Genomic DNA, 18,043 nt, shown 5'->3' on the forward strand with positions numbered 1-18,043 from the left:
ACGTGGTTATTGTACATTTCGTGCAGAAGGTGCAAGCTCAATTGTTTTAGGGCTGATGAAGACAAATTTGATTTTCCTGTATTTCTGGAATTTAAACACGTACTTGCAGAAGTGTCAGGCATCACGGAAGATACACCAGTTTTTCAGCAGGCATAAAACCTGACGTAAACGACGCATGCTGTGCACAGAAAATTGCAGTAAATTTTGTGCGGGGCCTCTCAGTAGCCAGGGTTCCCAAGTGGTGGGAAGGATTCCTAGCATGTTGCCTGAGGTACGCAGGCATCGTTTCAATGCTGATGTGCGTCATGATCGAGTAGTCCTGCGCAATGGGAATTGTTTCAGCTGTGAATGCGCAGCAGGGTAAACCAAGGCATATCCTAAGCGCCTGGGCTTGAATATTTTGGATTGTGCGCAGGTTTGTTTTGCACGTGTTAGACATAACAGGTAGGCTGTACTGCAGGAATCCAATAAATTTTACCTTGTAAAGCTGTAACACAGACTCGAAAGCCATCGCCAATCTTTTCCCGGCAAGAAACCTGAACAAGTGACAAATGGGGGTCAGCCGCTTTTTCACGTAGTTTACGTGTGGGGTCCAAGACACATTTCAGTCGATTACGACTCCCAAAAACCTGTGACTTAGGCTGCATGACACTAACTGCCTGTTAATTGATATGCCTTAAGCGGACATTGGTTTTCTGATGAAAGCCACGACTGCACAATTTCCACTTGTGATTTCGAGCCCTTGTTTGCGTAGAATGTGCGATGTCACTGATGCTGCCTTTTGAAATCAAGCGCGAAGTTGAAGTCGAGTCACACCTGATGTCCACACACAGATGTCATCAGCATAAATGGAAAGTCGTACACTGCTTGGTTGCTTGCCAAGTAGTCCAATGAATGTTAGGTTGAACAGCGTCGGGCTTCGCACTCCGCCTTGCGGGACTCCTCTGCTTCAGTAATGCTCAGGTGTCGGCCCATTCTCTGTCTGCACGTGAAATGATCTATTCTGTAGGTTGCACTGAACCCACGTATATAGCTTGCCACCGAGTCCCGCTCTTTCTAGTGCACTGAGAATGGCTTCGTGGGTTATATTGTCGTATGCCCCTTTAACGTCAAGAAACAGAGCAGGAGATAATCGTTTGCAGGCCTTCTGGTGCTCTACATATATCACCAAGTCAACTACATTGTGAATTCCTGAGTAGCCTCGTCTGAACCCAGACATGGCATCTGGATATATTTTGTAGAACTCTAAGTACCATTCCAGACGCGTTAAAATTATCCTTTCCAAAACTTTTCTCAGAAAGCTCGCGAGGGCAATCAGGTGGTAAGAGGAAATGTCCAAAGGTGACTTTGCGGCTTTGAGAAGTGGAATCAGGCGACTTGACTTTCGTTCCTGTGGAACCATGCCAGCTTGCCAGGAGTCGTTGTACAGCAGCAAGAGTGCCTTCCGAGCTTGATCTCCTAGGTGACACAGAGCGCGGTAAGTAATGCCGTTAGGTCCTGGCGCTGAAGAACGTGTACACAAAGCAAGCGCAGCCTTTAGTTTGTCCTTTCAAAACAAAATCTCCATTCGGGGATCACGAGAGGATACAGAAAAGTCGGGCGTCTTCGTCCGAGTTGAATTTGCCCCACAGGCAATCCTTCGACAGAAAGAATCTGCGACATCAATCTCTTCGCAGCGTAAGTGAAGGGCCAGAGATTTTAATGGGTAGCGCTGAGTAATGATTGTACGAAGACCCCGGATAGTTCTCTAGATGAGGGACAGAGGCTTTCTGGGATCCAAAGACTCGCAAAAGATACCCATCGTTGCTTGTCCAACTTGCCCATGTGACGCTGTATTTTCTTTTGTGTGCGTCTGGCCACTCTCAGATCATCAAGTGACCTCGTGCGTCTATAAAGTCGTTCTGCACGATGACGAATTGCTCGGAGTTTCTCGAGATCAATGTCCATATCAGTGCGAGATGAGCTCACCGGAAGCGAACGCGTGGTTGACTGTAGGGCACTCTTTATAGCGTCCTCTAGGTTGAAGGGTGAGCCGCCAACACAGTTTTACGTGATTCACTTGTATTTTTGCCAATCGGTGCACTGGGCGGCTCTGGAGGACTTGAGACTTCGAGAGCCGTCAATCTTCAAATATTGTTGCGGGTTCGCGGCTATGCAGCTATGCGGGCGGTGCGAAGAAGAAGACGACGACGTTTTTTGGGCTGTTCGAAATACACAACGGCTGCCATCTTGACTGCTGGAGTACTTTTCTACTCTAAAGTAGTAAATACATTCGCAACATTTTGGTGGTGGCGCTGGGTACGACGCAAGACGGAACTTCGAAGCGGACGTGTTCTCGACTGCCCGACCATGGCAACAGAAACCAATTCTGCCGCTCCTGTTTCAGCCGCGACTCCGGCGCAGCCTGTACAGCCGGTCGTATTGACGCAACCGCGCGACCCTGGCAACTTCTGCGGCACCGACCATGTTGACGTTGACGACTGGATTCCGAAGTTCGAGCGGTTTGCAGCAGTGTACCGGTGGGACCCTACGATGATGCTCGCCAACGTTGGCTTCTATCTCTGCGGAACAGCTGGCGCGTGGTTCGAGGCTCATGAAGCGGACATAACCAGCTGGGATACTTGCAAACAGAAGCTTCGTGACCTGTTTGGTAAGGCCGTCGGACGCCAGCGGGCCGCTTCTAAAGAACTCTCTGGTCGGGCACAAACTACGACCGAATCATATGTCACCTACATCCTTGACGTTCTCGCCCTTTGCCATCGTGCCGACCCCAACATGTCCGAGGAAGACAAAGTAAGCCATTTACTTAAAGGCATTGCAGATGATGCTTTTAACATACTGGTTTCCAAAGACTGTTCCACCATTGATGACATCATCAAAGAGTGCCGCCGATTCGAAGAGCTGAAGAGTCGCCGGGTCGCCAAGAATTTCTTGCGACTTCCGAACACGGCCGCTACGTCATCTTGCGAGGACCTTCAGCCGCCATGCAGTCAACCACATAACAACGAAAGTGTGGTTCGCATCGTTCGTAGAGAAATCGAGGCCGCGTCTCCGTCTTTTCTGACCCGCCCATCTGATGATCGACCAACGATCTCGTTGATCCAACAGGTCGTGAGAGAGGAGCTGGCAAACGTTGGGCTGCAGCCTGTGTGTTCGTTGACGGAACCTCGGGTCAGTACCATAGCGCCTTCTCCTGCACCAGAAAGATTCCGCCGCTATCGTGATCCTGCTCAGTGGAGGACACAGGACGACAAGCCTATATGTTTTCATTGTCATGGTGTAGGACACATCTCCCGCTACTGTCGTTTCCGCACGTATCCACCTCGGTCGTTTCCTGGCTATCGACGTGACGACAACCACCGGCCCCTGCAGTACAGCGCTCGTGACGATGGACCGTACAATGGCACTCCTGCGACACCAGTCCGCCGGTCCAGCCGTTCGCCGTCCCCGCATGACCGTCGCTCCAGGTCACCTCAGCACCGCCGCTATTCGTCGCCCCACCCTAGTGGACGCCCTTCTTCGGAAAACTGAGCAATGCAGCTCCCGGAGGTGACGCTGCATTGGACTCCCGACCTGAAAACCCTCTGCTGACCTTGACTACGGACAAGAACCTGCTTGATGTAGAAGTGGATGGCCTTCCTGTTACTGCCCTTATTGACACCGGCGCACATATTTCAATTCTGAGCTCTGACCTCCGTGCACGATTAAACAAGGTCCTTACGCCGCCAGAGTCCCTATTTGTACGTGTCGCTAGTGGAGCGACCCCGGCTGTGCTCGGAATGTGCACCGCGCGTGTGAGATTCGCCGACCGCCAGACGTCCGTTCTATTCCATGTTCTCGCTCACTGTCCACATGACGTCATCCTTGGACTCGATTTTTTGTCCGACCACTCCGCTGTAATTGACTGCTCAGCCGGCGTCGTGCAACTTGACTTGCCTGCGGCCACCGAAGAGTCGAAGATGGTACAGAACAAGCTTTCGTGCGCTGAGTTTGTTCGCCTCCCACCCCAAGCCCTAACTTGTGTCACAGTTGAACCATATCCCAGTGTTCCGGATGGGGATTACGTGGTCTTTCCCTCTCCCGGTGTTTTATTGGCCCGCAACGTTTCCTCCCCGTACACCATATTAACTGTCACAGCGAACAAGACGTGCCTTCCTCTTCTGAACTTCGGACTCAGCCCTCAAATCCTACCACAAGGCATTGTTCTCGCCACTCTTTCACCGTCACACGAGTGCCAGATCTCATCAGTGTCACGTGAACTGGCCACAGTCGCCTCGCCGAACCTGCATAGCACCGACGCAGCCAAATCTACACGGCTCAACAATGTAACTAAGATGATTGCCTCAGACCTCTTGCCGTCTCAGGTCAAAGACCTCACTGATCTTCTCACGAGCTATTCGGACATATTTGACTTTGACGGTAGGCCCATAAGTCAAACATCGCAAGTCAAACATCGCATTAATACCGGTGATGCAGCTCCAATTCACAGGCGTCCCTATCGAGTGTCACCATCAGAACGCCAAGTTATCCAACAGGAGGTGAATAAGATGCTCACAAAAGGCATCATAGAGCCCTCATCGAGTCCGTGGGCGTCCCCTGTAGTCTTAGTTAAAAAGAAGGACAATACCTGGCGTTTCTGCGTGGACTATCGGCATTTAAACAAGGTCACCAAAAGGGATGTCTACCCGCTTCCTCGTATTGATGATGCCCTGGACTGCCTTCATGGCGCAACCTATTTTTCTTCGATAGACTTACGCTCCGGTTACTGGCAGATCGCCGTGGACGACCTCGACCGGGAGAAGACCGCCTTTGTAACGCCTGACGGTCTCTACCAATTCAAGGTAATGCCGTTTGGCTTGTGCAATGCGCCGGCAACGTTCGAGCGGATGATGGACACGCTTTTGCGCAGCTTTAAATGGTCTATCTGCCTGTGTTATCTGGACGACGTGATTGTGTTTGCCCCAACCTTTAAGTCTCACCTCGAACGCCTTTCCTCAATTCTTTCAGTATTTCGAGAGGCTGGGCTCCAACTTAATTCCTCGAAATGCCATTTTGGGCATCGCCAAGTTACTATTCTAGGGCATCTCGTTGACTCCTCCGGCATCCGCCCCGATCCCGACAAAGTCCGAGCTGTCCTGGATTTTCCTGTACCGACTTGTGTCAAGGACGTTCGAAGTTTTGTGGGCCTATGCTCATATTTCCGACGATTTGTCAGAAACTTCGCAGAGGTCGCACGCCCCCTCACTGATCTTTTGAAGAAAGATGTACCATTTGAGTGGGGTCCTGATCAAGGCACGGCCTTTTCCCAGCTCATAACACTTCTGACCACGCCACCGATTCTCGCCCACTTCGACCCGTCTGCTCCAACCGAGGTCCGCACTGATGCTAGTGGCTACGGTATTGGCGCGGTTTTAGCCCAGCGTCAATCCGGTCACGATCGAGTTCTTGCGTATGCCAGCCGGCTCCTTTCTCCTGCCGAACGCAATTACTCTATTACGGAACGCGAGTGCCTGGCGCTTGTATGGGCAGTTGGTAAATTCCGCCCCTATTTATATGGCCGGCCTTTCACAGTTACCACTGACCATCACGCTCTATGCTGGCTTTCAGCCCTCAAAGATCCAACGGGGCGCCTTGCTCGTTGGGCTCTGCGCCTCCAGGAATTCACATACACAGTGGTTTACAAGTCTGGCCGTTTACACCAAGACGCCGACTGCCTCTCTCGGTACCCCGTTGACGCTCCAGATCTAGTAACCGACGACGCGTCCATCTGTATTTCCTCGCTCTCTGCTTTCGGCAACATAGGATGTGAGCAACGGCGTGACGCGTCCCTACGCGAGCTAATCGACCGCCTGAACACAGGCTGTACAGACAATTCGCTTCGCATGTTCGTTGTCATAGACGGCATTTTATACCGCCGCAACATGCACCATGTGGGAAACGAACTACTACTCGTAATACCCACTCATTTGCACTCGACCGTACTTCAGCAACTACATGATGTACCAACGGCTGGCCACCTTGGTGTTGCCAGAACGTACGACCGTGTCCGCCGACGCTTTTTCTGGCCCGGCCTCTACCGTTCTGTACAACGTTATGTTAGGTCTTGTGAGTCGTGCCAACGCCGCAAAAGGCCAGCGGTACACCCCGCCGGGCTCCTTCAACCGATCGACGTACCTGCCGAGCCTTTCTATCGTGTCGGCCTCGACCTGCTGGGCCCTTTCCCTCTTTCTACCGACGGTAACAGGTGGGTCGCCGTCGCCATAGATTACTCGACCCGTTTCGCAATTACGAGACCTCTTCCAAGCAGCTGCTCTACAGATGTCGCCGACTTTTTGATTCAAGACGTCATCTTACATCATGGTGCTCCTCGTCAACTGGTCACCGATCGCGGTCGCTACTTTTTATCTAAGGTAATTGACGATCTACTTCGTTCTTGTGCAACCAAGCACAAGCTTACGACGGCCTACCATCCTCAAACAAACGGCCTCACAGAACGTCTGAATCGCACACTCACTGACATGCTCGCCATGTACGTGTCGACGGATCATCGTGACTGGGACATTGCGCTACCCTTTGTCACTTTCGCTTACAATAGCTCACGCCACGACACTGCTGGATATTCTCCCTTTTACCTTTTGTATGGAAGAGACCCGACATTGCCGTTCGACACGCTTGTACCCAACCCTACCGACCTGTCCACAGCATATGCTCGCCGCGCTATTAGCACCGCGGAGAAAGCCCGTCAGATTGCCCACCAGCGCCTTTCGGACTCGCAGCTCCGTCAGAAACGTAGCTATGACAGCCACCATCGGGACGTCCACTTTAGTCCAGGTGACCTCGTTCTTCTGTGGACTCCGTCGCGACATGTTGGTCTGGCTGAAAAGCTTCTACCCAAGTATTCCGGACCTTATCGTGTGCTACGGCAGGTAACTGATGTTACCTATGAAATAGCACCTCTAAACCCTTCGATACCTTCCACATCTTCCGACATCGTCCACGTCGCTCGCCTCAAGCCGTACATCTCGTCCAACACCTGCTAACAAGCGCCGGGTCGGCGCTTTTCGCCGCCGGAGGTCGATGTTGCGGGTTCGCGGCTATGCAGCTATGCGGGCGGTGCGAAGAAGAAGACGACGACGTTTTTTGGGCTGTTCGAAATACACAACGGCTGCCATCTTGACTGCTGGAGTACTTTTCTACTCTAAAGTAGTAAATACATTCGCAACAATATGTTGGGATGTGGTCACTACCCCTTGTTTCCAAATCCGAAAACCAGTGCACTCTGCTGGCGAACAAGCGTGAGACGAAAGTCAGGTCCAGGTAACTGCTATAGGCCGATCCGCGCAGATAAGTAGGGCTGCCGTCATTCAAGAGGATAAGTTCACATTCAAATGCGAAAGGCAATAACTGTCTACCCCTAGTGTTGACCCTGGAACTTCCCCTTAAGTAGTGGTGGGCATTGAAGTCACCAGTTATCACCTATGGCTGGAGAGTTGAATTCGAAATTCCGTGCAAGCGCTCACGGTCTAGACGACTTGATAGAGGTAAGTAGGCTCCGATTATTGTGAATCTAATCTTATTTTTTACTGTTAGGCAAACGCACTGGCTTTCTTCGTCAGGGCGTACAGGGTGATGAACATAAGTTAAGTCGCGCCGTATGCGCACAACGACCTTGCTGCGCTCTCTATGAATAGAAGACATAAAGCGCTCATATCCAGACAGTCTCATGTGAGCTGACAGGTTCGGTTCACAAATCACAATTATAGAAAACTGGTTCGGGAATACATATTGCCGGAACTCAGACATACGCGCCCTAAGTCCTCTGGCATTTCACTGAAGGATTGATGCGTTCTTCACCTCCTCTCGAAAGGATAACATGTTACGGGCCATCGTTTTACCTTAGAGCTGCAAGCACCGGACTCAAAGTGTCCAGCACCTGGAGTGCGCTCTGCGCTGACGGGGTGTTCATGCTGCTTAGGAGCATGCGCATTGCGCTCATAAGGGTCTGCAACATGTTAATGACCTGGCGATCCTCAGTTGTCTTTTCATCAGTGGTTCGTGATGACATCGAGGTTGGCGGGAATAGATGCACCTCTGAAGCAGGCTGTGTTCGTGGAAGTGATGGCCACTCTTTACGAGGTGGGAGTCTTGACCCTGATTTTTTTTTCGGTGTATCCGTCTTCGCAGAGCTTGATGATGGGGGGCCAGTTGTTCTTGCTTGAGATGACGTGTCTCTATCGGCAGATGTCACGTTTCGTGATGATCTTCTGTGATGGTGCCGACGTCGCCTGACAGTAGCAGCGGCTTCTCTGTGCGTTGAATTTTCGCGCACCATGCGTTTCAGCACCACGCCTTCACTTCGCACTCGCGGGCAATCTTTAGACGACGCTTTATGAGCACCGTGGCAGTTGAAGCATTTGAACGCAGTTGCGTGGCAGGTGTCTTCTGAATGAGGTTCGGTAACAGAAGGCACAAAACACCACGGTCACGCGACATCGTTTTTACATGCTGCCAAATATTCATAAGAAGAGAAACCCTGGCAGAACCAATATATTCTGCACGGGAACGTTTACGGAACCCATTTCTAGTTATATTGACTCTTTAACCAAAGACATACCGGTCACACATGAGTCCTTCTTGCGGGACACAACCCATTTCTTTCGGAAAATATCTGACGTGAATATTCCAGAAGGTTCATTCCTCGTAACATTGGACGTCAATTCACTCTACACAAATATCCCACATGACGATAGTATAAGAGCACTAGTTGAATCGTATGGCACCCACAAAACCATCGCCTATCAAAGTGAAAAACTATTTGAAACTTTAACGAGGCTTGTACTCGAATTGAACAGCTTTCAATTTAGCAATGAGTACTACCTTCAAATCAACGACACGGCAATTGGCACAAGAATGGCCCCAAACTACGTTTACATATTCATTCACCATATAGAGTAGAATTTTATTTCATCTTGTGATATCAAACCTTTAATCTATAAATGGTACCTAGATGATATATTCATGATTTGGATACACTCGGAAAACGAGCTGCTCAAATTCATACAGGCATTTAACCAAAGGCACCCCAGCATTTCTTTAACACACTCCTACTCTAACACAAAATTAAGCTTCCTTGATGTACTTATTCGAATGAACGATGGTGCGTTAGTGACTAGCTTATACAAAAACCTACGGACAGGCAACAGTACCTGCGCTTCAAAACCTGCCACCCGCGGCACTGCAAGACCCGCGTTCCCTAATCCCAAGCGCACAGATAACGACGAATCTGCTCCCGCACCAAGAACTTCCACAAAAACAGCACACATATGCGCGAAGTACTCCTTCATCAAGAATACCCGCCAGCTATCATTGATGATGCCATCAAAAAGGCGGAAAATCTGGACCGCTAGCCTCTTCTATGCCACCAAAAAGATACCGACCAGCACCGTAACAAAAATTTGCTATTAACTTTCACGAGCAACCCACCGAACATAAAAATGTCCTAAGAAAACACTAACATATTGCAACAGAGCGGGCGACTATCGAAAATTTTTCCTTCTCCCCCTTGTGTTGTATACAGGTGGCCGAACAGTATAGAGGATCATTTGAAAAACTCGAAGATAGGCGTGAAACCTCAAACAGGGTGTCGCCCTTGCGGAAAAAGCAGATGCAAGGTATGCAAACACATGCAGACAACGACAGTAGCGAAAAGCACCCATTCGTATTTTAGGCACAGGATAAGAGGTGCACTGGATTGTGGTTCGGATAACGTCGTACACTTTCTAGAATGTGGTATATGTTATATGCATTACGAGGGCCAGACAGACACTCGGTTTACAATTAGATTCAACAACCATCGAGTCCATGTACGTTCCCTGCCAGGTCTTCCACTTTCAAAACACAGTACAATTAAAGACCACCTTTTTGATGACATCAGTGTTACACTATTTGAAAGCAATTTTCGAACAATCAGGGAACAGCTGCAACGGGACTCTTACTTTATCTATAAACTCAACACGATAAAAAACGAAATAAATGAACCCCCAGGCACTTTGTCAGCGTTACGATTACTAAAAGACGCAAACGCTCCTCTCTAATCAATAAACTGCCCCTAGGCTCCCAATACAACAATAATGTTACCGCCTAACAAAGCTTTTAGCGTGTACATCTATAGAGAAATCGTTTGCCGCTTCAAGCACAGCCGGAACGCACAGATTAGGGGTCCCGGATGTCGTACAGATGCCCGCCCCTCTTCTCTTTTTCTTTCGCTCTTTTTTTCTTTTTCTTTTTTTCCTTCACTGACAGGAGCCAATGCATATAATGAATATTGATGGCGATGCCACAACTACCGGCTCTTTCATAACTTCCGACGTTACCAACATGCACTTGAAGTGTTTAGGCTCTCCCCACCAATTTGTCGTAAGCTTCAAAAGAGGGCAAGCTGCCAGCGGATTGCACTGGAGGGTGAAATACAGAAATTGTGGCCACAATGTCCACTCCGGACAAAGGAAGGTTGGTGGGATGTATTGTTGACAAAGATGGCACGGCTCGTTTATGGTCCTCTTACTCTGTTGAGCTCATTTTCCTTCCTAATCACGCCGTGTGGCTCTTGCTTTTCTTTAACGTTTCCTTCTGTTTTTCGTCTTTTTTGTTGTTGTTGTTGTTGATAATTTTCTTCTGCCCCTTCTCTCCTGTCTCGAGAAGCTATAAGGAGACACTAATATGCGTAAATATTATGACGCCTTCAAAAAGAAGAGGTTCTAGTCGAAAGGTCGGCTGAATAAATAAGTTATGTGAACGCGCATCTATGTTTATATATATATATATATATATATATATATATATATATATATATATATATATATATATATATATATATATATATATATATATATATATATATATATATATATGTGTGTGTGTGTGTGTGTGGTGGGTGTGTGCTCACCCCCCACTGACGGAAAGGGAGCGCCAGGTTAAGGCACAACTTACGTAAGAGTTTTTTTATAGCAGTGGCGAGGTTTTGTGCTTACCTACATTTATTTAAATATATTTTTCAGTAAAGCCGAACTGTTCGCTGTGGGCCAAGAAAAATTACAAGACCGATGTTGAAGTGACGACAAAGGCCTATTTTATGTCAATTTGTGACAATCCAAAGGTGATTTCATATCCAGGAGCTTGTCCATCAGAATAAAACTCACCAGCTCTTCTCGCAAAAACATCGCATCTTCCCTGTGTGACACTTTATATTTATAGTATTATCCTGTCTTTCATTCTCAAACTTCCTTCAAGGAAGTCTGCGATGCATCGATGAATAAATTCTATAAATGACTGATATTTCTGCTGCTGCTAAACAAATCCTCCAACAGCAGCACTTTCTCATATCAACTGCCATTAAAAAGTGCCCATCGCGCGATCATAACAATGCTTGGCGCATTGGGTACTTACGTGCATACTCAGGCGTCCTCATACTGAATGAAAACGCTCCTATTTTTTATTTTAATGAAGAATTTGGGGAAGTATACGGGTAGGAAAAAACTTTTATCAGCCAAACGCTGACTGATGAATTCCAATATTAGGGTCACTTTTCAGCAGCTACACTCAAAGGCAGTGAGGCAAGAAAACATTAGAGAGCCAAAATGGAAACACTGGGGTGACTTTATTAGTTTCGTCGGACTTAAAGGCTGTTCAACATGTCTCGAATGCAGCGAAAAAAAATTCCGTTCGCTCTGCGGGTCAGCAGCCGAGTACCTTAGCCACCAGACCACCGCAGCGGGGCATCCTATATAAGTTCAAAATGCTCAACAGTGGCCATTACCAAACAAACACGGCCACGCAATTGCGACAGCTTGGCCGGCCCGGCCCTATTTCGACTGGTCCCAGAAAAAAATCGCTCCAACCACTGCGATCAAAACGAAAATTTCCAACAAAGTGGAAACTCGCCGCGGACTGCAGCGGTAGGAGCGAACTGGCCGTTTTTTTTTTTTTGCAGCGAGCGAATTCGCGCACTGTAAATCGCTGCTTTTTGTGTCATGTGAAATGGCCTTACTTCTGGACACAGGACTAAATATACCACGCGTGTAGTTACGCATACACCTATCTATAAAAAAGACTATGTGTAGTTTATGAGCACTTGCGCCTCACAGCCAGCGCCCTGTGGGTGTAAATGATACCGTTGCGCACACATATTGTTCGGTTGGTTTTGTGCCGAGTCCACGTGCGGCAAGGACCTCTTAGGTTATGAGTATTCGTACTGCTGAAATGGTGCTACAAAGTAAAACAAAGTCATACAATCTATGATTGTAGTGTGGGTTACAGTAGTATAAATTCGTATCAACTTGCGCTGTTGTGAGTTTTTTCAGGATTATTCCAGCGGTGTTTTGGGTGATTCCTGACGCTGCAATTATTATAAAGTAGGCCGACGAAGTGCGAAAACATGCGAAACAGAAGTGTTTCAATTCAATCCAAAAAGTTCATGTTTTAGGTTAAAAACCCAAGTACTACTCCCTTTTAGGCTGTCAGAAGAAATACTCGACAAACTATTCGGCAACACCGATATTTATATTCTTGTGCTGTGAGTCTGGAAAACGTATAAGGAGACAGGTATCTGACGTGCGGAATGTTGCGGAGATACTTTTGTGAAAAATCTCTTTTTTATTAAAGAATGTTTACACTCCGCAAAAGCATTTACCAAATGCACCATAATACTCTAAACGCGGCAGAAAATAAAAACTTCATTTATAATATTTTTTACAAAACTCTACTGTCAATAAATTATTCATTAGTCTCGAAGGGAGAAATAAGACGTACTTTAGCTGCATAGAACGTGTGAGAACGATGGAGGCACAAGTATAGTAACGGGGATACGATGCGAATCATTACTTTGAGATGTACTATCACGAGTAAAAGATTGCAAGATGCGAAATGGTCAATAAAGCTGAATTCTCGCTTAGTCTGCCAATGCATTTTCTAAACAGATGTTCAATATTACACTTGGCCTTCCGGTCTGCACAGTAATACAATCATTATTCAGGCACTGATATCGCAGAAATTCACAGTTGTTGTAAATCCCAAATCCCGTCAACGTTTGTTGTTGACAGTGCTTTGAAGTTTTAATTCAATCTCCGTGAACCAGAAGTTAATTTTCTACAAAGCATGCAATGTGCTTTCAGCATGTAATCATTACATTTATGATCTACGGGTTCAAAGAACGTGTCATGCAGTACAGACCGTGTTTCACAATCTTCGCCGCTCGCTATTGTTCGGTCTTGCGACTTGTGTGCTCAGATTTGGGTGCACGTTAAAGAACCCCAGGTGGTCTAAATTTTCGGAGCCCTCCACTACGGCGTCTCTCGTAATCATATACTGGTTTTGGGACGTTAAATCCCACATATCAATCAATCAAATCATCAATCGGTCTTGCGACTTGTGCTTCTGTGGCCGTCATCACCATTCCCGTAACTGCAGCTCGTGCGACTTGTGTCACGAATCGAGGGCTAAAACTTTGTACTGTGCAATGAAACACCACTCGAATACAGTAGCCCTGCCATTGTGGTCTAGTAGCTAAGGCACTCGGCTGCTGACCCGCAGGTCGTGGGATCGAATCCCGGCTGTGGCGGCTGCATTTCCTATTGAGGCGGAAATCTTCTAGGCCTGTGTACTCAGATTTGGGTGCACGTTAAAGAACCCCAGGTGGTCGAAATTTCCGGAGCCCTCCACTACGGCGTCTTTCATAGTCATGTGGTGGTTTTGAGACGTTAAACCCTACAAATCCATCATTTACTCGAATACAGTAGAAACGTTTCGAGCAAATGTCACACGTGGACTTGCCTCCACGTGCGTTAATTTTCGAACGCATGTGAAGACACTGTTTCAGAATGGTATTAGAGTGGGTGTTAAATGGCTGGCCACTCAAAAGTAATTTATCACGCTGCATTAATTTTGAGAGGCACACAAGGCGATGACTTTCTTTGGCAAAGGTTAAATTGTCACTGTCGTTTTGCTGTCGGTGGCATTGGGTGCATCGACACATTGGGCGGCATCGTGTACCCCACTTTTAAAGTAAGCGAAAACCACAGATGCATGTGTAATTGGTAGCTTGATGATGATGATGATGATAATGATGATGATGATGATGATGATGATGGTGATATAGGCTTTTTATTGGCGCAAGAGTTATGCTTCACCAAATAGCCCTACAAAAATTACATTGAAGTAGCAATGTATGGTTTGAGGTGGCATGTTGAAGATGTGAACTATGGTACTATTACGTGGCTGTATAGGGGCCTGCAACTGCATGCCCTAAAGAGAGTAAGACTTATAGTTATTTGAAACCATACGAATGAATTGAAATACGTGTAACACGAATGAATGGCAGTGATCGTTGAATATATAGTGAGGTATATGGTATAAGGCAAGCGGGTTAGGGGAAGACAAGCTTAGGTGAGCACCTAAGCACGTTCCCCATTCGTGCTTCGCATATCATCGATTCCCACTGTAAGTGGGATCTGCCAATTTTTTACGTGACGTGAATAGATAAGGAAGGTAAATGACACGTCAAAACAGGATAATCTAAACATGCGTGCCTTGTATAAGTGGACTACATGCTACGCTCATAGCACGCTCTCGGCCGTTTTGCTAGCTCCACATATACCAAATTTGGTAGCAGGTGACATGAATGGTTGACGAAGATACGAGACACGTCCGAATATGATAATAATCACATAGAAGTCAATAGGTGCGTATTTTATCACCGCTTCGTAACGTTGTGCTGATTTTAAAGTGAAATAACAACCTACCTCATTCATGAATCGCATATCATCGATTTTCACTACTTGAGATCTGCCAATTTTTTTGATAGATAGATAGATAGATAGATAGATAGATAGATAGATAGATAGATAGATAGATAGATAGATAGATAGATAGATAGATAGATAGATAGATAGATAGATAGATAGATAGATAGATAGATAGATAGATAGATAGATAGATAGATAGATAGATAGATAGATAGATAGATAGATAGATAGATAGATAGATAGATAGATAGATAGATAGATAGATAGATAGATAGATAGATAGATAGATAGATAGATAGATAGATAGATAGATAGATAGATAGATAGATAGATAGATAGATGGATGGATGGATGGATGGATGGATGGATGGATGGATGGACGGACGGACGGACGGACGGACGGACGGACGGACGGACGGACGGACGGACGGACGGACGGACGGACGGATGGACGGACGGACGGACGGACGGACGGACGGACGGACGGACGGACGGACGGATGGATGGATGGATGGATGGATGGATGGATTAGTTTGTAATTACGGAATATATAGATTTTTGCATATCAAGCACATATAATCAAAAAAACATAACCCTCAGCATTTTGCGATACATCATTGAAAACTTATACATTTGTAGGGCACATGAAAAAAGTGTTACTTGTTTTTTGATATTGCGATAGCAAATATACGGACACAGTCGGCTGGATTTCGCCACTGGTGTCGGCGTCTTGCACCGTATATCTGTGCTTGTCTATATATATGAAAACGCAAGAAATAAAAAATTCAAAAAAAGAAATTATCAGCAACATGGCGCGATGAGCGCGCGGTGGCTCTCATCTTTCACGCGTACTTTGACCCGCGGAGAGGAGAGGAGCGGACGATCTCATGCGTGCCCTTATCTCCCGGTGAGGAGGGTCATACGACTTGGCTGGCGTTGGGCTTGCACTAGAACAATTGTGTTGCAGTTATGGGGCGCACAAAGGTCATTTGCAATCGCTGCACAGCCTCCGTTTGCGAAAAAGGCGCACTTTTCTGACACAGCGAAGTAACAACTGAGACGCTTAATCGCGTTCACCTGTACCTGTGAGTATGTTTCGTACTTCATTTGTGTGAGAGAAACGCGGTGCACGTTTCTCTCTGCTTGCCATTCTGCGCGTCACCTTGCAATTTGTTGCTATCGCGTTCATTGCTTCGCCTTTGTGGCAAAGCTATGACTTTTTTTAAACAAGAACTATATGTGGTACCATTGGCTATCTTGAGTATAGATGGGTGTGTATCACACGACTAAATTATTTCATAATCTAAAGTTTGAGTGCCGTAGTTAGTCCATAGTTTTGATCCTGTCAATGATGTTGTACGTAGGCTCTAACGGTAAACGTGAGTTGTGGTTGCACTGCTGCTAATCCAGTTTTCTAAACATTATAAGTACTTGCATCTCGTCGGGTTAGCGTCAATTCTAGCCAAGTGGCATCCACAATAGTTTATTCATTTATCAGTCTTCAGGGCTACCATTTTCGCGAGCACAAGCATTAAAATCAGCTTACCACTTCGCTTGTTCCTAATGCTTTTTATCTTGTTGCCATTATTGCGCAAGAGCAGACAGCTGGTTATATAAAAATCACTGTGTTTCAAGCTGCTTGAAGATAATTATGGTGCGAAGCTTTCGGAGACGATTACTGTGATTAAAGTTGAGATAGTACTGAGACTGATTTTGGTTGTGATACTTATATATTTTTTTATTCAAAGAGATAGTTCTGAGACCAATTGTGATATAGCGGTGATTCTTCTTTATAGCTGATACGAGGTTCCGAGTTCCGGGTTACGTTTTGACTTCATAATCACGGCTTCATTAGCTGTCGTCTCTGGTGTAGAATTTTTTTGTCGGTATTGCCGGCTTGCATCCGCTTCAAGTTGTCTCAACTGCGCGTGAGCTTGGCGTTTTTCCCGCTTAGTCTTTGCTTCCTTAGTCCTAGTGTGTGGTGTAGAACTTTGTTGTCACTGTCGCCGTTTTGCATCCGCTTCTTTCTCTTTTGTGTCAGAAGTAGCTTCCTGTCGACGGTGACGCTGATAGTCAGCACGTCGCGTTTTCCTGCGTTCGTCTTTGTCTATATGAGAGAAGATTATGTGTGGTATAGAACGTGGTTATATGTATATAGCGTTGAGAGTAACGCCATCACATAGATGGATGGATGGATGGATGGATGGATGGATGGATGGATGGATGGATGGATGGATGGATGGATGGATGGATGGATGGATGGATGGATGGATGGATGGATGGATGGATGGATGGATGGATGGATGGATGGATGGATGGATGGATGGATGGATGGATGGATGGATGGATGGATGGATGGATGGATGGATGGATGGATGGATGGATGGATGGATGGATGGATGGATGGATGGATGGATGGATGGATGGATGGATGGATGGATGGATGGATGGATGGATGGATGGATGGATGGATGGATGGATGGATGGATGGATGGATGGATGGATGGATGGATGGATGGATGGATGGATGGATGGATGGATGGATGGATGGATGGATGGATGGATGGATGGATGGATGGATGGATGGATGGATGGATGGATGGATGGATGGATGGATGGATGGATGGATGGATGGATGGATGGATGGATGGATGGATGGATGGATGGATGGATGGATGGATGGATGGATGGATGGATGGATGGATGGATGGATGGATGGATGGATGGATGGATGGATGGATGGATGGATGGATGGATGGATGGATGGATGGATGGATGGATATGGCTGTACCCTTTAGATCGGGTGGTGGCTAGCGCCACCAAGCCGTAATACTTATTGAACCAAAAACTAGATTTTTTTTTCTTTAAAAAGTGAGTTTAAGGATTCTTACTTTGCAGTGAAGGGTTTAATTTTCTCTCGTGCCTTGACTTTAGCCACCAATCAGATAACATCCTTCTAGTTAAGTCTACCCGCTTAAAGTCTATTTTGCCCTCCCAGTCCCTAAACCCCAGTGCTTTCAAAAACTCAGCGCCATCATCCTGAACTATAAGGCGAAGCCCTTTACAGAACATTATCAAGTGTTCGGCAGTTTCTTCTTCCTCTCCACACGCACTGTACACTGTGTCTACCCCTTCGTATTTGGCCCGATATGTCTTGGTTCGCAGTACTCCCGTCCTGGCCTAAAACAGTAGAGAACTACCCCGAGTATTATCATAGATCCTTTCCTTGGCAATTTTCTGCTTAA

At 46.7% G+C, this 18,043-nt stretch overlaps 1 protein-coding gene across 6 annotated transcripts in view; it reads left to right on the top strand.

Annotated features, from left to right (window-relative positions):
• The window catches only part of LOC142767517 (japanin-like-RA1), a 227,720-nt gene that overhangs the window by 183,793 nt on the left and 25,884 nt on the right, over positions 1 to 18,043 (top strand). For 2 of the 6 annotated variants that reach the window (XM_075869325.1, XM_075869327.1), the window contains one exon: positions 11,058 to 11,216. The exons of the other annotated variants lie outside the window; for them this stretch is intronic. In XM_075869325.1, the coding sequence (XP_075725440.1) occupies positions 11,058 to 11,191 (134 nt within the window). In that variant the 3' untranslated portion in view covers positions 11,192 to 11,216. Of the gene's footprint in view, positions 1 to 11,057; positions 11,217 to 18,043 lie in introns of those variants that run through there. 6 annotated transcript variants of the gene reach the window in all.

Source organism: Rhipicephalus microplus, chromosome 7, assembly GCF_043290135.1.
Source record: "Rhipicephalus microplus isolate Deutch F79 chromosome 7, USDA_Rmic, whole genome shotgun sequence".
NCBI lineage: Eukaryota > Metazoa > Arthropoda > Arachnida > Ixodida > Ixodidae > Rhipicephalus > Rhipicephalus microplus.